The sequence below is a fragment of the Tiliqua scincoides genome, chromosome 8, assembly GCF_035046505.1.
Source record: "Tiliqua scincoides isolate rTilSci1 chromosome 8, rTilSci1.hap2, whole genome shotgun sequence".
Lineage (NCBI taxonomy): Eukaryota > Metazoa > Chordata > Lepidosauria > Squamata > Scincidae > Tiliqua > Tiliqua scincoides.
This window is the reverse complement of record NC_089828.1, coordinates 34078072-34100997: the sequence shown is the minus strand read 5'-3', so window position 1 is coordinate 34100997 and position 22926 is coordinate 34078072. Positions and strand designations below refer to the sequence as shown.

Sequence of the window (22926 nt, the reverse complement as noted above, 5' to 3'; positions counted from 1 at the left end):
GCTTTCTGCACTTAATTTGAACAAACATCTGGAAAGGTTTGAGCTTTTACAAGCCGTCATTCATAAAGGCTCAGATGCACCCACACAAGGCTGAACTTTGGCAACCCCTAGCAAAGCTTCACATCAGTCACAAGCAAAAAGCCTGTGTGACCCACTCCTCCAATCACTCCCTCAGCAGGAGACCATCTCAGTGCATGGGCTTGAACAGACATTCAGTGGTTAGGCTTCTCTGAGAGCAGGCCAACCCTCCTCAATATGAATCATTTTTCAGGCAAAAGAGGAGGACCCCCTGTGCTTCATTTGCCCAAAAATGTTATTGTTGACCCGAAGGTATGCTCACTTAATATCATTGGGAGCCGCTTTCTGGGGGGTCCTGAATGCCATCACTCTGATGCAAAATGAACCACAGGTGGGGAGAGATGTTCGTCATTGAAGTTGGCCCAGGACAAAGGCCAAGAATGTGCTCAAGAGCCCGTGGGGTTGAGTAGCTGACGGTTGATGCAATCACTTTGGCCCGGTGATGGAAATGGTGTGGTGCCAGGGGGGGAAAGGAAGTGGGCGATTGGAATGATGTTTGGGCGATCCCTGGCTCAGTGCCTGATGGGGAGAGGAAGAAGTGGAAAGGGATACCCTGCACCTGGCAGAGAGCTGAAAGGATTTCTTTCCTCCCGACAGGTGAGCAAGTCTCTCAGGTATTATCATGGGAACACTTCCAAGAGAGAAGGAGAGAGAGAGCGAGGGCGAGACACAGGCACAGGGTGGGGTGTGGCACTCCCCAGCCCCCTTGCACTGTTTTTAAAAGCCGCCACTGCCCTCAAAACGCTGGTGCCACCCTGCCACAGTTCAGAAGGTGCTCGAGGGCACTGGAGGCTGCCCAGGTCTCCTGAAGAGGGTGTCCGGTTTGATCCCGCAAGGCGGGTAAGAGGCGCTGCCAGTTCTCGGTTGCTAGGGAGTCGCCAAACAGGTTTGATCTTCATCCTTCGCAAGCCTGCAGGTGGTGGAAGGGGGTGATGGCAGGGAGAGAAATCAGCTTTCTTCTCAGAGTTTTGCTGTGCCTAAGGATGCTGGGAAAGTGTCTCATCAGCAAGGGGGGGGGACCATGAGAGCTGCGGTTGATAGGGACGCAAAGTCAAACAAAGCAACATTGGGACCAGGAGCCTGTTGGAGATGACAGGCAGGAAAAAGAGGAGAATGGGTGACCAGAATGGGGGGGGGGTGAGAGCACCTTCCCTATGGAGAAAGGAAGGGGTGGCCCAAAGCCTTCCAGAACCTGAGGTGGTATGTGAAATGTTGCTCCCCCACCTGGTGATATGCCAGCCTTTTCTCCTCCCCCTCCCTGGATCAGAAGGGGGATTGAGCAGAACAGGAAGTGTGGAGAAAAGGAGACTGGTGGGCTAGAGCATTTCTTGTATTCTCCACCACACTCCTCTCCTCTACGCTTCCTCTTCCACACCACCCTTCCCTTCTCATCCAGGGACTGGGAGGAAGAAAAGGAATGAGGAAAGCAAGTGGGCAGATGGAGAAGGCCAATCTTCTTCCTGAGGCAGCCTTCCCAGTCTCACGGATGGGCCAACCTGGTGGAAAGATGAAAGGATTTGAGATTGGAGGAGGAATATGATAGAGGTTGATTAAAGTGATGCACAGTGTGGAGAAAGTGGAGAGAGAGAGAGAGAATTTTTTCTCCATCTCTCATGAACTTGGGGTTAGTGGCATCACTGGGGGTGATGACATGACACTATCATGTTACTTCCATGTTGCTGTGCATCCGGGTTGCTGGATGCCCGTTGGCTGTGGACGTGGCAAGTCCCGCCGGCTCTCCAGCCAGGTTGGTGCAGCAGGGGCAGGAGTGGCGCTGGCACCCCCTTTGCACCCTCTTTTACATGATGTGGACTGCACCTCCCAACCACCATTGCTACACCACCGCTTGGTGTCATCCAAAGAAACTGGTAGGTGGGACATTCAGGATAGACAAGAGAAAATCCTCATTTTCACACAGCACAGAAACAATTTCTAGCACTCACTGTAACAAAGTGTGGTGATGGCCACTGGCTTAGATGAAGGCACTTAGTCACATTCATGAGAGAGAAGAGGTTTCTGGGCAACTATTAGCCATGATAGCTAAATGGAATTTTCATGTTCATAGACAGTCTGTCTCTGAATACAAGATGCTGGAGTTAACAATTGGTCAGGTCTGTTCCTTTATGCTTAGCTTGTGGGCTTCTCAGAGGCAGCTGGTTAGCCTCAGATGGATATAGGGTGCTGATTTAAATGGACACATGGCCTGATAAATTAAGGCAACTCTTAGGTCTATCAATCAATGGCTATTAAAAACAATTACTAATGGGACCTCTGTGTTCAAAGGCAATCTATCTGTAAGCAATAGGTGATGAAGAAAAGCATCAGGGAAAGGCTGTTGCCTTCAGATTCAGTTTGTGGTTTCTCAGAGACATCTGGCTGGTCAGCATGGGAAACTTTTTGTTTCTAGAATGCTAAACTAGATAGACTTTCTTGGTTTGATCTCCTTATGGCGGGGAACCTTTCTAAAGGTACAGTTGATGGACTGAGACAAGATACTTTGGGGGTCATCTAGTCCAATCTCCTGCTTAATGCATGTGACTACAGCTTCCCTGATAGTTGGACATCCAACCTTTACTTGAAACCCCCAATGAGGGAGAGCCCAAACCTGCATGAAGTAGGCTGTTCCAGACACTTCATTGAGGTCCTTCTTTCTTACGTCTAGGCAAATCTACTACCCTGTCATTTCAACCCTTTGGTTCTAGTCCTGCCCTCAGAAAAGCAAGTCCTCTTCCTTCCATGTGACAGTCCTTCAGAGTCATGAAGATTTCTACCTTGTCTCCTTTTAGTCTTCTCTTCTCCAGGTTAAACATGCCAAACTTTGTATCTATTCCTCACAGGACTTGGTTTCTATACCCCTCATCATCTTAGGGTGCAACCCTAACCAACTTTCCAGCACTGGCATAGCTGTGCCAGTGGGGCATGTGCTGCATCTTGTAGTTGGGGGGCAGTCATGGAGGCCTCCTCAAGGTAAGGCAATGTTTGTTTCCTTACCTTGGAGTTGCGTTGCCCTTATGTCAGTGCTGGAAAGTTGGTTAGGATTGCGGCCTTAGTTGCCTTCTTCTGAACTTGCTCCAGTTGATCAATGTTCTTCTTAAAAGGTGGTGCCCCAATCTGGACTCAGTTCAGATCTGAGCTCTTATTAGTGCAGCCTACAGCAGAACCATTTGAGGCACGGTGACCTTTGACCCTAGACCGTAAAGTCACTGGATAGTCCAGGAAAGTATACGCAGAGTAGAAAGAATAATTTTAAAAGCCTTTTAGCCCAGAGATATTATGCTATAATATCTCTAACACACAATATAATAACACACAATGGAAGAGAGCTGCTTGACTTTAGAAACAAATGCTTAAAAGCTTAAAAGCCACACTGCTAGAGCATGAAAGGCACATAGAATAGTGAAAGCTGTTTCCATCTAAAAATCATAAGTTAGTCCCACAGAAAAGCTGCTTAGAAAGCTGTTTTGCTAGCTGAGACCTTGGGGCCTCAAAGTCTTGCGTTGATACATTTTTTGGAATTTGGCAAAGGGAGTTGTATCTCAAAAATAGATAGGCTACATCTTGGCAGAAGTATACAGCCAGCCAAGATATCACAAGCTGAGAAAACACATATATGCAACATTGTAGTCATTAGAAATAAGAAAAGCCTCAGTATTGCAGGGAAGGCTTATCAGTTGGCAGGCTGATATAGTGTTTAGCTAGCTGGACACAAACATCTGCAAGAGACGAATTTAGAAAAAGAATACATTTAATTAGATAAGCAAGAGCATTCTTGAGAATCAGTCTTTGAATTGCAAATGAAATGGAGAAATGAATGTTAAAGGGGGTTGGTGCAGGTTTGATTAGGAAGGTGCAGAGAGAGAGAGAGGGAGAAAGCAGTTTGCCTGGCATGTGATGTCTGAGTAACTTGTTTGCAGGTAAATGGGAGAAGGATTTCTTAAAAAGAAAATGTGATGCAGTGAAAGTTTGGCTTGTTTTTTGTTAAAATATATGAAAAATCACAAGAAGCTGGCTAAAGCCTTAGCTCAAAGGGATTACACTTTGCTAAGGAGACACTAAAGGGAAGAGGTCACTTATATATACACCACTATAGAGTTCTCAGTACAATGTACTCAAAGTAACTGGTCACAATAGTCATACAGAATTAAGACATAGAGTAAAACTGTTAAAAGGAAGTTTAAAAGCCTTTGGTTCACAGAGGTTTGCAGAGGGCCCACAGTGTTTTACTAAAACCAGGAGAAGAGATGCAGAAGAGATAAGATGGGTGGCTCAAGCAAGGCCATCCTAATTAGGAAGGGTTTGAAGGGAATATATGTCAATAAATGGGTCAGAAGTTCTACCAGATAAAGTGTTCACACCCGTGTTTAAGTCTTTGTGTGTTTTCTTTAATGAGGATGTTACAGCAAACCCTACTGGTTTTGAAAACTTTTGGAAATTGTGTAATTTTGGCAAAGTTTTAAGGTGAAACCCCACCTGTATGTAAATAAGAGCCAATCAATGGTTTTGCTCATTTATTGCTCACCTATTTTCTATATTTTATGTAAATGGTATTTTATCTAGAGCCTATTAAGAGTTAGCCCCATTTATGATGTCAAACTTTCAGCGAATGAGAATGTCTAGATTTTCAGACAAAGGACTGTGTAGTATAAAGGTTAAGGACCAGCGTTCAGACGGGGTCCATGCTTTGGACATGAGTCCCGTGGACCGATTGTATACAATTCAATAAAAGCCTGTGAACCTTCAACCCTGTGTACTGAGTCGTTCTGAGTTGCTTATTTGAGTTGCTGATTTGCCTTGCAACACATTGAGCCTCATGATATGGACTCTGTGCCACTGCTCAAGCAGCCTGGCTGCTAGGTGACATGGGAGGTTTAAATCCCAACCTCATTAATTAAGAAGGCCAAAGACTGACCTTGGTCCCATCAGCAAACCTGCAGAGCAAAGAATCAGCAAACAAGTTCTTTGCATATACATCCAATCACCTGGCATCTCCAGGAAGGGCTGAGAAAGGCTCAGGGCTGCCCAAGGCCTCCTAATGTCTGAGGCTGAATGCCAAATCCCCCCCTTCTTACCTGACAACATGTCAGCCTCTGCTGATAATGTCAGCATTGATTGGCAGTAGCCAATCTTCAGGACTTCAGGCGGGCATTTTTGCATGTCCTACTTGGTGATGCTGTCAGGGATTAAACCCGGAACCTTCTGCATGGCCCTTCCTGTGGTCGTTTTCATCTTGGGATTGCTGTCCACTGGGATGGCGTTAACTCTCTTGCTCTGTTGCATTTCTCCACTTAAATCCCTTCTGGATGCTGTTCAGAATTATACCTGCTGTGTATGTTTTGCCTGGGGTGGGTAATTTTAATAGAGGAAACTGGAATGAAAGGACATCTCTATCATGTTCCTCTTCTGGATAAAGCCTCTCTTCCAGAACCATGGTCGATCTGTCTGTCATTTTAAAAGAAGCCCACAGGACAGCCTTATCAAGTTTCCTTAAAAATGTTAAAAGCACCCACAAGGGAGGAAGCCATCTGGAACAATTTGGATTAGGACCATATCTCCTCTGACCCTACAAATAAAAAACGTTGAAGGGGGAAAAAAACCACTCAGTATTCTGGTAGGCAGAAAGGGTCTGTCCGGGGTGATCCTTTCAGATAAAACTCCACTTTGAAGTAAATCCAGGCCTTTGAATGGACAGGTTGCAAGATGTTCTTGCCATGGTCCAGAGGGCTGCATGATGAGGTGTGGTTTGGGGGGGGGGGGTTGTGTGTGTCTGCAGAAGTTCCTGTACTTTGATTCTTTAAACAAAAATTACAGTATTCATTCAAGTATTTGAAAGTGATGTTCTTTTTCTCTCCTAACATAGAGGAAACCCTTGATTGATTAAACAATGTGATTATTATTGTTATTAAGAATATTATATATTAAATCATATAAGTATAAATATTTAGTACATTTACTATATATTATATTTCATTTAGTATAGTACCGTTGGTGTGCGTGGCACTTCATAGAATTACATAAGCAGAGAAAGGACAACTCCCTGCCCCATGAAACTTACATTGTAAATAAATCTGCCTAATTAATGCTTACAGTATAGCAGTGTCAACATCCACACCCAAATCCATGCCCTTGGATTGCAAAGTGCCCCCACCTTGCAAACTCATTCTATATGGAATGTGGCCCGTGACTGCCCAGAGGCACTCTTACCTTTGACCTTGGTTCGAAGAACAAAGATGGGCTGACTTGACTAAGCTCCCATTGCAGGATTTTTCAGGGGAAGTTGGTGGGAGTAAAGCTTTAGAAAAGTCCCCAGGAATGGATTGCAAATGGTGAGTGATAGGCTGGGTCAGATCCAACACTGGAGCTGGGCTCCCCTGTGCCGTTGCAATCTGGCATGCAACAGTTAGGAGAGGCCATAGCTCAGTGGTAGAATGTCGCCTACATATGCAAAAAGTCCTGGATTTGTTCCTTGGTATCTCAAGTAAAAAGATACCTGGAAAAGACCGGGCTAAAAAAGACCTTAGAGGGCTGCTATCCAGACAGATCAATGTTTCGAGTCAATACAAGGCAGCTTCCTGATGGCCTTTGGAGTGTTCCCTGGTTTTGCCTAGGGCCACCAGGTTCAGTGCATAGAAGGAGGCACACTCCTCCAATTGTACACCATTGCAAAGGATCCTGGGAATCACCTTCCACATTCTTGCCTAGTTCTGACTGAGGTAGGCAACTTGCACCTGAGGAGGTTAGGTTCACATGGCTGAATCCCTTTTCATGCCAAGAGAGAGAGATCCCTGACATAAAAAATGAGCACGCAAGGGAGAAGTTGAGCTAGAAGTTGAGCTAAAATTGTTTTTGTCCCTGCATATGGAAAACTAGCATACCAGAGGAAAGGGCTCCATCCTTAGCCCCTTTCCCTGACATGCTAGTTTTCTATGTGTAAGGAAGAATGTTTGCATGGAGAACATTCAACCTGGGACTGTGGGTAGGGAGACAGAGGCATACGCCCCCACTAATCCACCACCTGAGGCAACTGCCTCTTTCGCCTAATGGATAGGGCTTTCCTGGAAGCAGTATAGTCCTTACCCCAGTGTTGCATGATCTACTTGGACCAGCCAAATTTCTTGGGCTGGCTGCCAGTATTTGAAGTATATTTCTCAGGCCTGTCCTTTGGTCTAGTTTGTCATACCTTGCTTCATCAATAACTCTAATAACACTTACACACTGAACAACTGCGTGGGTTGCCTTGTCTATGCAGTCCTGGCTTTGCCTCGTGTATCAGGCTGTTTGTAGGCTCGATGGTGCCTCTTGCCAGAGGATCAAGACTTGTGCCAACCTGTCAGCACTGTAATCTTTTTTTAATTAACTGGATGATGAGTAATAACTATGGCAGGACGAGCCAAGACTTTCATGGAGCAAGAGGACTCCAGAACTGTCCCTATTTCCTGGTCTGGATAACTGATTTTCTCAAATGATTCCGGTATTGGCCTTGTGGTAATGCCTTCTTCAAATATTGTCAATGGGAATTGCTAAGATGGTCATTCTTCAAGGATCAGCCGCTTCTTGGGATCTCTAGATGTTAAATCTTCTAAATAAACTATTAAACTTGTGGCCTTGAGGTTACGGAACCCCTACCCCCTGAGACTCGCTTGGTCCCCTCACAGATGGCATTTTTAGTATTTTGCAAAAGCTTTGCCATGTTTTTGGTCCGATATGATTTTCCCCCTTGTGAGGTTAAGATTCCCCATGCTGTCTCTCAGTCTTCAAAAAGTAAAGTAGCATTTAATGTCCACCCCCCCTTGCTATTTGCATAGTTGAGGTCTCCTTAGTGTGGATAACGGGACAGGCCAACTTTGCAGCGGTGCCCAGATTCTAGAACTCCATTCTCCATATGATTCATTTCATAAGTATTACCATTTCTATAGTGCCCTCTGGGTGAGTAAAGCATTTCATACTTGATATAGGCCAGGGGTGCCCTAATCCTGGCCCGGGGGCCATTTGCGGCCCTCAGGGATGCCCAATCTGGCCCTTAGGGAGCCCCTAGTCTCCAATGAGCCTCTTGCCCTCCAGAGACTTGCTGGAGCCCACATTGGCCCGAGGTGACTGCTCTTAGCATGAGGGAGACTGTTCAACCTCTTGCACGAGCTGCGGGCAAAGGGCTTCCTCCACTGCTTGCTTTTTCACACCTGTGAAGCTGCAGCAGCAGCGAAGTAAAGGCCTGCCTTGCTTTGTGCAAGGCCTTTTGTAGGCCTTGTGCTATTGCGAGACCTTCATTCATTCAAATAAGTTCCATCTCTAATACATTAATTTATGTAAATTTATTCAAATTTTAAATTAATCCTTTTTTCCCTGGCCCCCAACACAGTGTCAGAGAGATGATGTGGGCCCCCCTGCCAAAAAGTTTGGCCATCCCTGATATAGGCCTTGCAATCACTTTGTAAGGCACCTTAAGTGTTTTTATCCCCATATTGCAGATGGGGAAGACTGAGGTTGAAAGAGGGAGTGGCTTGTCTCAGTGGCATAGACATGACATCACTTCCCAGTTTGGAGGAGGATGGTGACAGCTTTGTGATGTGGCTGCAGCCCCGTTTCTTCTCCAGCAGCTGCCTGGCTGACTTTCGGCTCCCGCCAAGCCACTACAAACCTCTGAGTACAAAGTAACTTTCCTGAGGACCCACCAATCCAGGAGCCGGCACTGGGTGATGCACCACCTAGCTTCACCCTGGCTAAGATTCTGATGCCAGAAGGGGTTGGCTGCTTAGCCATGGCTTGAGTAAGGTTTCCTTCTGACTTTGGAGAGCCCTGTTTTGCAGAGGTGTGACGGCAACAATGGGTTCTGTTCCACTGAATGCTACAAAGCCTGTGATTGGCAGCAGATGAATGCAAACCAAACAGAAAGATGTAATAGTCTGATTAAGATAAAGAGGGAAATAATACCCCACAGGTATGCTTGTGCCATTAGGTAATTGCTTGGTCCTTCCTACCTGGTTTGGTGACTTCTGTTTGAAGATCAAGGCAAGAAGCCAAATCCTTAGGAGGTTGTACAAAAACAGCTGCTTTGTTGTTATTATTTTCAATGGTTTAAAGCAGTGTCTTCATGCTGTTTTCTATGCCTTGAGGTTTCCCGGGGAACACGGTGACTCAGTAAGAAACACAGGAAGTTGCCCTGCCAAGTCAGGCCTTTGATCCCCCTAGTTCCTGTACTGCCAACTGGCAGCAGCTTTTTGAGGTCTCAGATAGATCTGCTGCTCAGCTGGAGATCTGAACCCAGAACCTTCTGCGTGCATTCTAGCACCGAGCTATGGATACTCCTGATGAACAGATGAAGCCATTTCCTTCTGCTGAAAGAGGCCATTGCTTTGTCTATCCTAGCACAGTCTATTCAGAGCAGCATTCCAAGGTTTTGCTTGCCCTGCTCCCCGAGGTTCTATGTGAGCATACCAGGGATCAAACCTGGGGCCTTTGGAATGCCAAGCAGGTGTCCTGCCACCAAGCTACAACACTTCCTCTAACATGTTCACAATTTTTAAATAATCCTTACAGTCATGGCCAACCCAAGACCACCCAGTACGAAATGCTGCCCCCCTTAACTGCCCCCCTTATGCCCCCCTATTCTCCTTCCTCTCCTTCAGTTGGAAAAGGAAATGGGGGACGAAGCAGAAGAGAATGTGTGGTGGACTCAGATCCTAGAGTGACTCAGATACTCTAGCCCACCACTCTTCTCCACTCTTTCTCTTCTGTTCCACCCGTCTCTCTTCCTTTTCCAATTCAGGGAGTGGGAGGAAGAGCAGTGGTTGGGTGGACGGCAGGCACTCCCTGTCAAGCTGCTGCCTGAGAGGCACCACCTCCATCAGTCATGGTAGGGTTGGGCCTGCTTGCCAACTTGGAGAGGTAAGGCAGTATTTTGATGCCCATGTTGCAGATGGGGATCACTGAGGCTGAGAGAGGTGGCTGGGCTAAGCCCATCTCATCAATGAATGGTAGAGGTGAGGTTCAAACTGGGGACTTCATGATTTGTGACTATTTCACCACCATGCAAAACTTTTTCTACCATGCTATGTCAACACCAGCAGACTGTTGGTTCCACTTCCATGGAAAAGGACCATTTATTATGAAAACTATGACAATGTATTTTTCAGCAATACCCGACTGTGAAAGGATCACACATACAGTATTAAGATACTGAAAGAAGAAATTGCAAAAAGGGTAGATGATGGCATTCGTCCTACTTCTTTTTCAGGTTCCAAAATGGACAACAAGGAATCTTCTGCAAACCATCTGAATGCAACCACAGGACAGCAAGGTAAACGAAGGACAAGATCCTAGGGGGACAAGAGGGAGGTTTATAAAAGGATGCAGGGTGGAGACAGAATAGATCTGCTTCCTCTCCTCTCACTACAATGTGGGGTCATCCAAAGAAATTGATAGGTCAGACATTCAGGATTTTCAAAAAGAAGAACTTCTTTCAGGTATCTACATGGAGCCTCCATGTTCAGAGGCAGTCTACCCCAAATACCAGAGGAATCGCAATGGGGGATGGCAGCAGCGCAGGTATATCAGTGGTAAAGATGGTTATATGACCTGTCTGTAGGTTTTTATATTCTGAAGTACCTTTGAAGGGGGCGATCAATATCTGGCTGTGGTGAGTGGATGAAATTTACCAAGATTTCAACCTTTCTCTGTTGGTCCTCAGTGATAGCTTTACCTTGCTTCTTCCAGATTTCACCTGGGTGGTGAAGGCCAACGACCGGGCTTACCACAAACAATTTCTGAAGCGGTACGCCTGGTGTCTGAGGAAGAAAAAGTATGAGGTATATAAGATGTACATAAGTTGCTTAATCAAATGCAAACTCTTGAAAGAGTTTTGGGGCAAAGTTTCTTGAGTCTTGTGGTGGAACCGAACAAAGGTTTGCAAAACCTTTTTCATTTCAGTTGACTTTTCTCCCTTCCTGCAAGTTGGTGTCACCAGCTCAGGACACTTCAAAATGACAAATCACCGGATTGAGTAAATTCTGTCATAGGACCTATTACTTGTTTGTTTCAAACATAGAAAGCAGTCTTATTCTGAATCAGACTGTTGGTCCATCTGGTTCAGGACTGTCTACTGTGAGTGATAGCTTCTATCCCTGATTTCAGAGGAGGGGTTTTCTCTGAAGACGCTGCCTGGGACCTTCTAAATGCAAAGAACATGTTGTACCGCTATGGAGCTATTTTCCCATCCCTATTATTGTAAAATGCACTCATAATACTTGTATATGACTTCTTAACTACTATTCACAATGCAGCCATGAATTGGGGGGGGGGGGGACAGACCCCAGTGCCAACAATGCATAAAATCCGAAAGGTCAACTTGGTGAAACAGATTAGAAACAGCAACAGACAGAAATGCAAACCTCCATCTCAGAGGGAAAGCTCTCTTCAAATTCAGGGGGAGCAAAATGTTTTTATCTCTTCCTGAAAAGAGATAAATAATAAGGATAAACAAGGCTCCAAAGAAAGAATATTCCAGAATCCCCTTTATCTCCTCCCCATTTTTTCTTGATTTGCTGCTGCTACTGAAATCAACAGCTTTCTTCTCATCAGCCAATACTGAATGCTAATTTTCACTTCCCTGAATTGAGCTGTAGATCCTGGAAGATCACTGCCTGTCAGGCAGTAAGTAACACTGGACTTGATCCACCAAATTTCTTGAAATGTCTAATTTCAAGACAACTTCATATATATCAGGGGTGGCCAAACTGCAGTTCATGAGCAACAAGTAGCTCTTTGACATATAATGTGTGGAAAAAACATTGACTGATCTTTTTGTATCACGATTAATATAAAGAGAAAATAAAAAATTTGTTCAAGCTTTATCATTATTTACTGGGTATAAACTGAGAATCCACTGGATTAAAATGTAAGTTTAATGTTCATGGAAAGTAAATATATTTAAGAATTTAAATGCTAATTTTAATACTAGATTTGAATCGGGGATTAAATAATACCATATTACCAAGGATCTGACAGAGGAATTGTGCTGCAGAATCAATAATCGTGCAAGCCAGTGCTGATACTGCTAGTTTCAGTAGTTGTGGCTTGCAATTGTGTAATGTGGTGTGTGTAGTTAGATTGTGGGCAGTGCAAGTTAGTGGAGTGTTAGTGTGATATTGGGCGCTGTAGAGTTTGGTTGAATTGCAAGTGTCGGAGCTTTTGTTTCTCTTCACTTTAATTTTTTTTAGACGTGTCTGTGAATGTTCTGCGAAGGAATAAAAACATGTGTGTAATATTTGTTCATGGCTTGTGGCTCTCGACTTTCTGAAGTTTATGGTATTTGGCTCTTACATTAAGCAGGTTTGGCCATTTCTCGTATATATCTTGTGTACACATGGTTCTTAATAACACCATCTTCCACCAGGATAATGCCATCAAAACCGCCAAGTACAACGTTCTCACGTTCATTCCTCTCAACCTATATGAGCAGTTTCACCGTGTGGCCAACTTCTACTTCCTGGCCGTCATTCTCTTGCAGGTAAGAACTTTCTTAGCCTGTTTGGGTAAGGGAAAGCCATAGCCGTGGAGTGGGTGCTGGAGGGTAGAGGTGCCTAATGGGTACTGGAAAAAAAATTAGAGCATTTTGTCTTTAACTTACTGCCCAATCCTATTTGTGGATTTACAGCAGCGGGACACTGTTCTGCTGTTGTAAATCGACTGAAGATGATGTGCTGAGTGTGCCACCAGCAGCCATTTCTGAGCTGCTGCCACAAGGCAGCAACAGAATCAGAGGCTTGCAGCTGGTGGCTTGCACTGGAGCAGGGAAACTGACATGGGGGGGAAGGCTGTGGGTGGGGAGGGATATTAATGGGATAGAAATGGGGTGGCAATGCGGGCAGGGGTGGATTGAGACTGGGAAAGGGGTGAGTTTGGTGGCAGCATTGTCCGCTGAATTCAAATCCCATTGATCAGCCTAATCTGCTTTCCCGGGTCCATGCAGACTTGTACCAGCAGTACTGCTGGAGCAGGTCCAAGTAGACCCTCCATACTGGCCAATCCTTGCCCCAAGGAGGCCTCCAGAGGCAAAAATTCCCCTGCAGGATGCAGCAGGTGCCTTGTTGGCATTGTTGCATTGCTGCACAGGGACTCATGGTGGATTGGGCTGCCCATATGGTGCTACATAACCAATCAGTGAGTGTGTTTTTGAGACCACACTGCTGAAGGCAAACACAGCCAATTGACAACCAAGGCAGTTCTTCCTGAATGGGTCATGTGGATGATCCCAGTCAATCAGATCTCTCAAGGATCTGTGTCTACTTTTGATGCAGTCTCTTAAAAATCACAAAGGGAGAGACTTTCCACCACTGCCAAATACGTTCATGCTTCCCTTTCAGCTCAGCCCTATTTATCACCTACGTATTCTTCTAAATTTACAACTATTACTACTTATCTGAATAACCTCTGCTTCCACTTCATCTCTTATTTCAGACTGTCCCGGAGATCTCCACCCTACCGTGGTTTGCCCTCCTTCTCCCCCTTTCCATACTCCTTGGCATTAGAGGCATCCGAGACTTGATTGATGACATTGTGAGTAAAAAAGTGATAGATATGCAGTGGTTAGGTAGAGAATAAGTTATTCTCATGACACAATAGTACTGTATATTTCAAGTACATCGCTTGGGAATTCACTGATCTTATCAAAAGATTATATTTCAGGATGATGACCTAAGATGAGTTTTGTTTGTGAAAATAAGCTCTGTGTGAACAAAAGTCTACTGTATGCATTTCCCAGATTTTAATCCGCTTGTTCCTTATGTCTCCTTTTCAGGCACGACACCGTAGTGACTATGAAATCAATAACCGTCCTTGTGAGATTTTGTCTGGGAAAAGGTACGAAATGACGGAGCCAAAACAAAGGACTTGTGGGGTGTTTAAGTGAACATATTCATCTTTTGTGTAAAGCATTTACTTTCAGCAATTTTGTTGGAGTGAGGGTCTATTGGCAGGCAGGGCAACATTCTCCCACTTGCAATGTGGTTCCTGTCCTCACTCTGAATTGGCCTTGTGATACATCCAGTAGTCAAATCTGATATCATAGCCACCTTGGGTGCCCTTCGGGGAGAAAGGTGGAGAACAAAAACAAACAAACAAACAAACAAACAAACAAACAAACAAACAAAAATAAATAAATAAATAAATAAATAAATAAATTAAATATCATCACAAAAAATCTGAAATCAGTATCATCATAAAACCAATTTAGAGTGAGGGCAGGAAGCATTGCCTTTACTGTAAACTAGTTTGACATGTTGCAACAATCACTAGTGTTTACTGTGTGATCCCTGATGGGCTAGGATCACACAGTAGAATTAATGGCACTGAAACAGCTGCCAACTGAACCCTAAACAGTCTGTGAAAAAGGTAAGCAGGGATGTTCAGGGAGCCTTTGGGGCCTTCCTTAGAAGAATAACATTTCCATGAAAAAAGGTTCACTAGCAGACATTCACCATAGGACTACAGTTGCCATCTTTATTATTATTATTATTTTCAAGCATTCTGGTGCTGTATGGAGTGTTCTTGAATACATACAGACATTGCTCTGAAAAAGATCAATAATCTAAATTTCCAGATGGGAAAATATGAATTTAAGGGGAAGGTACTCCCCCCCCCAAACTCCGCAAGAATTCAGGGGCTAATGTAATCAGTGAAATGTATGCAATTCAGCCCCAAACACTATTCCAAACATATGAACTGCTACGGGTTCATGGGAACTCTTCACTTAAAAAGACAGTTGAAGACTCTCCTGCATCACTGGAGAGTCTGTGGCTGCAATCCTGTTCCCATTTAACTGAGAATAAATTCAGTTAAACTCTATGGGGCTTACTACTGAGTAGAGATGCATAGGATGACTGGTGCACTCTCTCTCTCTCTCTCTCTCTCTCTCTCTCTCTCTCTCTCTCTGTGAATTTTATATGAAGTGGGTATAACCAATTACAAGGACCTTTCCCACCCTTCCCGTGTGCTTGATTCCTGGTTACAGCTGGTCCTTTTTCATCATTTCCCCCTACAGTTTCAACCAGATGAAATGGCGGGACATCTGTGTGGGTGATATTGTTTGCCTCCGCAAGGACAGCTTTGTGCCAGTAAGCAAATTCCATTCCATGCCACTTTTGGGGGGGAGGGTGTCAGGCACAAATGCAAGTATTCACAAATCAGGACCACAGATGAGCCTTGACCAGTGTATGGCTCTGCTTGGGTGTTTCGTGAATGGAAATCACAGGTGGGGTATAAATAAGGCAATCAAATGTCCCTTCAATGCAAGCATTTTATTCAGCCATTCTCAACCCTTTTATTCCCCTCCCCTTAGGAGGTCTTCTCAGGTTCCAGCCCCCCCCCCCCGTCAAACAAGGACACAACCCAAACGGATAAACATAAAATTTTTAGTGATTTTTGTTTTTCAGTCTGTAGCCCTCTTCAAACATGTCAGGGCACCCCAAGGGGCCATATAGCTCCGTTGAGAATGGCTGATCAAACAGGATTAGAACCTCATTGGCACTGGCCTATCTTGTGCCCCCTGCCATCATCATCTTCACTCCATCACACCTATGATTCATAACATGGTCAAATGATCAGGATATTGGTAGGCAGTTGCCAGTTTTGTTGCCATGCATAATCTCATCTCCTATATGTCCTCCTTTTTCCAGGCTGATCTCCTTTTACTGTCCAGTACAGAACCCAACAGCCTTTGCTATGTGGAGACCATGGACATTGATGGGTAATGGTATTCCTTATGTATGTGTAACATATTCATCCTGCCCTTCTGCAAAGGAGCTCAAAATAACATACAAAGTATTCCCTCCCAGTTTTATCCTCACAAGAACTCACAGCCCAATCCTAAACTGTGCTGGCACAGTGGAGCTGCATGGCCTATGCTGCATCCACTGGATCTCAGGAGTTGGCTGGAGGTCTTCTCGGGTAAGGGGATATATTTTCCCTTACCCCAAATAAAGCTCCAGCTGTCCCTATGGGGCTTCTTGGATCTGCACCAGCTATTTAGCTGGTGCAAATCTGGGAAGCCTAGTGTGATACTGGGCCAGCTGGGAGGGGGATTAAGATATGGTGGAGGAGGCTGTTACATGTATTTTGATAATAAGTCACTCCTTGTCTAATCTACACTGCAGCATTGTTCAGAAGCTAAGAGCCCAATCTTATCCTTCCCCCCTGCCAATGCAGCTGCACCAAAAAGGTGCACACTGTGTCCGGCATGGGGCAGGTGGGTGTGGATCAAGAGACTTTGGTGGGAAAGGGAACGATTTTCCCTTATCCCTCCAAAAACCTACCAATCCACAATGGGATTAGCTGGCACACTTCCAAGAAGAAGGAGCAGGGAGGCTGTAAAAAGAGGGGATAGTATCTGGTGCACACCATTGCTGCCAGATCCACCCCTCCCACTGTCTCCCCACTCCTGCTCCTGCTCCCTCTGTGCTCCCACCACTACCTTACCTGGTCCAGCGGGCTTGACGGGAACCAGCTGCGTCATTGTGGCACAAAATGTCTATGAGAAAGAGCAAATATAAATACTGTAACAGACAGACAGACAGACAGACAGACAGACAGACAGACAGACAGACAGACAAAGTGCTGTTGCATCACAGAATTGGTCAGACCCATAGAGTAATGTAGAAATTAGTGGATTCATTTGTACTTTAGCCTTCCTTTTCTAAATAAGTTCTTTCACTTCACTTTCAGAGAGACAAACCTGAAGTATAGACAGGCCCTCCTGGTGACACATGAGCAGCTGGCCAGTGAGGAGAACATGGCCTCCTTTGATGGTGAAATATAAGTTTATTTTTCTGTTTTCATATTCTTATCCTATCCTTCCACCAAGGAGCTCAGGGTGGTGTACATGGTTCCTTCTTTCCTTTGATCCTCACAACAACCCTGTGAAGTAGGTGAGGATGAGTGACTGACCTAAGGTCACTCAGGAGGCTTAATGACAGAGTTGGGATTTAAACCTGGATCATCCAGGTCTAAGTCCAACTGTATTTCTGGATATGCAAATTGTAGAACCTAAACCCCATCTTCTCTAGTACAACACTTAACGGTAGAGTCCTATGCAGGCTTACTAAGGAGTCCTAGTGTATTCAGTGGGGTTTACTCCCAAGTAAATGTGCATACCATCCTGAGAGTAAACCCCATTGAACACAGTAAGACTTACTTCTGAATAGACATGCCCAGGTTTGTGCTGTTAGTCTAACTCAGGGGTGCCCAAACCCCGGCCCTGGGGCCACTTGCGGCCCTTTAGGACTCCCAATGTGGCCCTCAGGGAGACCCCAGTCTCCAATGAGCCTCTGGCCTGCTGGAAACTTACTGGAGCCCGCACTGGCCCGACGCAACTGCTCTCAGCATGAGGGCAACTGTTTGACCTCTCCTGTTAGCTGTGGGATGAGGGCTCCCTTCACTGCTTCCTGTTTCACATCTGTGATGCAATAGTGGCAGCAAAGAAAAGGCCAGCCTTGCTTTGTGCAAGGCCTTTTATAGGCCTTGAGCTATTGCAAGACCTTCATTCATTCATATAAGTTCCACCTCTAGTATATTGATTTATGTAAACTTATGTAAATTCATTCACATTTTTAATGTAAATTAATTCTTTTTTTCCCTGGCCCCGGACACAGTGTCAGACAGATGATGTGGCCTTTCTGCCAAAAACTTTGGACACCCCTGGTCTAACTCTTTAATTCTCTGCCTTCAGCCACTCTGTTGAGAATTCCATTAACATTCTCCAAGCAATATTCAGCTGGTGTGGCATGGTACATTGGTCTGCCTTGAAAGGTCTGCAAATGTGCCCCAGTAGTTTGGAGCGCAGTGGTTGAAAATTGCTGAAAGACCGTTCCGGGTTCTATGGCTCTGCTTTTATGGCAACTATCTGTAGTAACAAATTGACAGACAATTCATTGCAATGAAATGTAGTAACAGTTGCCCAAGAAACAGAGCTGCAGAAGCTGAAAGTTACATCACAAGAAGCAAAGACCACAGAGAAGACCAGAGAAGAGAAGAAGGAAAAGGAAGTCAGTGTGTCATGAACAGAAAAATGTTGAAAATCTTTACCCCAAGCTGTATTTAAATCACAATCATAGCTCTGTTTTTGATGAAGGCAGAAGCTGCAACTTTTGACATTAAAAATTTACTTGTTCTCTGTTTGGTCAACCACTTGCTTCGATAATATTTCTGTATTAGCATATGACAGAATCCATCAGGGATCCAAATACTAATGTTTTGTTTACGAAGCATTGTTTTGTTTCAAGAGTTAAAAAGTACAAGGTAGTAGGGTTAAAAACAGATGGCAGGTTACAAGCATCAGAATAATTCTAAATACATAAGCACGTCAGGCCTGGTTAGTACTTGGATGGGAGACCGCTTGGGAATACCAGGTGCTGTAGGCTTATACCATAGTCTTTCGAGACTGAAGGTTGCCAACCAACCAAACTCCCTAACAGGTTAAATTCACCATTGCTAAGGCTGTGGTGTTAGGTCAACAATTTTCAACTTTTTCACACTGATAAGGCACTAAAATTGTTCAGGCAAACACCACTGGTTCTTTGATAACTAACAAGGCACACTGCCAGCCTGGGGCTTTCATCCACCAATGGCCCTACTAATAAATGACCCTCCCGTGGCAAACCTGCAGGCCATTTGTGGCGCAACAATGTGCAGTGGCGCAGCAGTTGAAAATCACTGTGTTAGGAAATTGGTCCGGGAAAGACTGAACTACATGCTGGGTAGAGGGAGGGGGAATGTTGTATGTCTTAATTGGCTCAGGAGGAGAGAGGAAGGCAGAGCAGAATCTCACCTTTTGGTTTGCCATTCCAGGGAAAGTGACCTGTGAAGAGCCCAACAGTCGGATGCATAGCTTCATTGGCACTCTGGAGTGGCAAGGGGAGAAGTACCCTCTTGACAGTGAGAAGGTCTTGCTGCGTGGCTGCAGGATACGCAATACGGAGGCTTGCTATGGCCTTGTCATCTATGCAGGCAAGTCCTCATTGCCAGTGATGTGAAGTGAGCCCTGGATATAACAGCATAAGTATACTGCCTTTTTGGATAAAGCCAAAGGTCCATTATTCTAGCATCCTATTGCTGACAATGGCAAGTCAGATGCTTCTGGAAAAACTGCAGGCAGGGGAGGAAGGCAACAAACCTCCCCATTACATGACCCTAGCATTTGGCAATCTGAGATAAACAGCCCCCGTACATGGAGGTTCCATTTATCTTGCATTCGGAGATGCATATTACATCAGTAATATGGAGGAGGGCAAAAGGCACCAAAGAACTGAAGAACCAGACAGTAGCAGGGAACCATGCATGCACAGACATGCACAGTGCTTTACAAAATATTAGGAAATTTTAAACATGGAACAATGGAAGGTTCCCAATGCCTCAGGTGATCTGTAACTCCAAAAGCCAGAGAGATATTTGCATCAGGGGACTTTCAGAGGTGTCTGTACTTACACCAAGCAATACTGTCTGAGCCACTGCCCTCCTCTCTAGCACATGGCCTAAGACTAGTTTCTGTTTTTTGCCTGTTGTATCAATTTCCTCCACAATATTCTGCCCTGCACTAGCTTCTAGATCAGGAGGTGTTAGGAAACTGACCGTACTGGTTCTTTTAGAGAATGGTTAATCACCCAGGAGAACTGGTCCCGCTAAGAAAAAAATAACTGCAATGCAAATAACATTTACAGCTCAATTCTACCAAAACACCGCCCTCTCTGATGCAGCCTTGTCAATGGAGCACACACTGCATCTTATGGTGGTGGAATCATCATGGAGGTCTCCTCAGGGTAAGAGAACTTTCATTTCTTTATCCTGGGGAAAACTTCTGCTTCCCCAATGAGTTTTCTCAGTTCTGCGCCAGCCATTTTGCTGGCAAGGAACCAAGGTGAGTAAGGAAGAGGGAAGGAGGATAGGATGCTAGCACACATGAGTGCTGCCAGTAACTTTCCTGTCCTACCTCTGTTCTTCTCACCACCCACTACCAACTCATGGTGCTAATGGATTGTGGCTTCTCCACCAGCCTGCACACACAGCCACTAACCATTGGCCTGGCAACCTCATTGTAATCACCAGCGGAACTGCACCTCTGCCAGCATCCTCTTCCTTCCAGTGGTGGAACACACATTCTCCTGGCAGAACAAAAAGAAAGGATTGGGCTGTTAGAATAATTTGTTTCTGTGTTCAATTGGAGGCAGTGCTTATTACCTATATAGCTTAACTGGATTGGGCCTGGGGTATCTTATGTGTTAGGAAGCATCTCACTGTATGCACTGAGTGACTCATTTAGACATGCAGGCATCTACATAACATAAGAATCCACGCACAAAGAAAGCTAGGGTGTCAGGGAAAGAGCTAGTTCAGAATGGACCATGTGCTCTTGTGTGATTCTGGTGCCACCAGTTAAAATCTTCTGGGGAGTCTCTGTCTGGCAGGCTGATTCATCCAGAGAAGTGGCTGGCAAGCACCTGGCAGATAAATTTGCATTCTTAACAGTTCAAAATAAACTTTGAGCATTCCTAGTCCTGTGGCTTGGAACTGCCTGAATACTAATTTGATTAACTGCAGAAAAATCTGTGCTGACATGCCCTAAGTAGAGCTTCTTTGGGGATGAGATGGAAAGACAAGGCCAAGTTCCAATGTGTTGTTAATTCCAGTAGAAGCACTCGTCCTCAACATAAGTCTCTCCCAATAAAAACAATAAGACATTAATGATTATGTTTGGCTGGATCTTACCCAGATACTGAAAGAATTTTGCTTGGAGAGGTCCTTTGTAATGGGGAATATGATTGTTTCTTGTTTCTGGTATGAGTGTGACTACCAGCTGCCACATGGAGAGGACTGTATCATTTTGTCCTTTAAATTTATGTTTCTCTCAAAGCTTTGATTCTATCAACTGTTTGCCTGGGAAGAGTTGGGTGTTTTGTTTTAGCTTGAATTAATATCTCCCAAATGTCTCTTATGCAGGCTTTGATTCCAAAATAATGAAAAACTGTGGGAAGATCAAACTTAAGAAAACCAAACTCAGTCATCTGATGGACCGTCTTGTGCTATTGGTAAGACTCCATCCCCTTTCAGATACTATCAGTTGATCCCTGGCCAGGATGTGTGAGGAAGCATCTCATTGTATGCACTGAGTGACTCATTTAGACAAGCAGGCCTCTACATAACATAAGAGTCCATGCAACAACAACAACAACAGTATTTATATACCGATTTTCAACTAAAAGTTCACAAAGCGGTTTACAGAGAAAATCAAATATCTAATGGCTCCCTGTCCCAAAAGGGCTCACAATCTAAAAAGATGCAAATGAATACCAGCAGACAGCCACTAGAACAGACACTGCTGGGGTGAGGTGGGCCAGTTGCTCTCCCCCTGCTAAATAAAAGAGGAGCACCCACTTGAAAAAGTGCCTCTTAACCAGTTAGCAGGGGTTAAACTGGTTAAGAGGCATGCACAGAGAAAACTAGGGTGTCAGGAAGAGAGCTAGTTCAGAATGCTTTCACCTGACTTGCTAGATTCAATGTGTAAGGAATGGGGGCTAGTTGAACAGAAGAATGTTCAGTCATGTGAACTCCTACCAGCATCCTGAATCACAACAGCCTAGGGACCCATCTTCATCGCTTCAGGGCCAAACTACATGTTACAATGAATCTGTCATTATTAAGGGATGGGCCTCCAGATAGGAACCATAGCAGCAGGGAGTAGGGGGTTAACACATGCTCCCTCTGTGTCATTTTCTTGCCAAAAACCATTCTCCTCCCCTGCTTTTCCCCCCAAAGCAGCTATTTGCAGCAAATAGGTGATGGGATGGAAGGGGGGTATATGGGTGATTTTCAGCAAGAAAACAATGCTGGGAAAGGTGTGTTTAATCTGTGGTGCCTGATCTGTGGTTCCAAACCTTGCTGTTTTGGTTAGGAGGCATAGAGAAGTAGCTGTAACAGTCTTAAAATACATTGCTGTTTGTATGGTTATTCTATTTTTAAAAAAATCTCTCTGCATGTAGAAAACTTGCAAAAGCCTGGGCAAGGTGAACTCTTTCCCCGTGTGCTAGTTTTCTATATGGGATCATGTGCAAACCACTGGCATTCCTGAAAGGGGGGGGGGGAAACACAAGTTTTGCAGCCACCCGAATGTTGGTGTAAAGCAAGCCCTCCCCACGCCTGCAGAGCCAGTTGCAGCTACGAAAGCAAAACTTAGCATTTCCCCCCCTCCAGGAATGCCAGTGGTGCAAACTCTCCAATCCCCTGTTTGTACTCTGAAATGGTACTGTCTTAGGAACTCCATGCCACTTGATCATCCCTGTTTGTGGCTAAATGCCATACTGTAAGCAACTTTGGCTTCTTTCTCTTAAGGTCAGGAGACATAAGGTATTTATCATGTCTTTGATAAAGCTGCAGAAGGTACTGAAAAAACAGGCTCATGAAAAACTGTCTGAATAATTGGCTCTTATTGTTTGGGTTAGTGAGTGTGAATCATTGTTTTAAGCCACAATCTATCCCTGGGAAAACCTAAAGTTGCATGACCCAATCAGGACCAGCCCTTCCAATTTGGTTGACTATAATGACCATCTCTTGACTGTAATGTAGAGATACATATTTCGGAGTAAACATGCATACGATTGGGCTCTGATCAATGAGGTCAGATTGATAAGGGCTCCAACCTTTCCACCTCCACTGGTGGTCCTCCTTTGCTCCCTCTGTGGATTCCAAAAGGAAGATTGGAACAGAAGGAACTAAGGAGGAGAGGAGAGTGATGGGCTAAAGCATGTCTGACACTAGCCCACCACTCTTTTCTCCTCCATGATTCCTCTTAGCAGTTCCTCTCTTTCTTTTGTA

At 44.8% G+C, this 22926-nt stretch overlaps 1 protein-coding gene across 1 annotated transcript in view; it reads left to right on the top strand.

The window, feature by feature from the left end:
* The window catches only part of ATP8B3 (ATPase phospholipid transporting 8B3), a 74410-nt gene that overhangs the window by 26206 nt on the left and 25278 nt on the right, over nt 1-22926 (top strand). Inside the window, exons 4-13 of the mRNA XM_066635594.1 lie at nt 10307-10369; nt 10786-10877; nt 12464-12577; nt 13528-13626; nt 13868-13929; nt 15110-15182; nt 15744-15814; nt 16789-16871; nt 18910-19068; nt 21055-21143. Coding sequence (XP_066491691.1) covers nt 10307-10369; nt 10786-10877; nt 12464-12577; nt 13528-13626; nt 13868-13929; nt 15110-15182; nt 15744-15814; nt 16789-16871; nt 18910-19068; nt 21055-21143 — 905 coding nt within the window. The remainder of the gene's footprint in view (nt 1-10306; nt 10370-10785; nt 10878-12463; nt 12578-13527; nt 13627-13867; nt 13930-15109; nt 15183-15743; nt 15815-16788; nt 16872-18909; nt 19069-21054; nt 21144-22926) is intronic.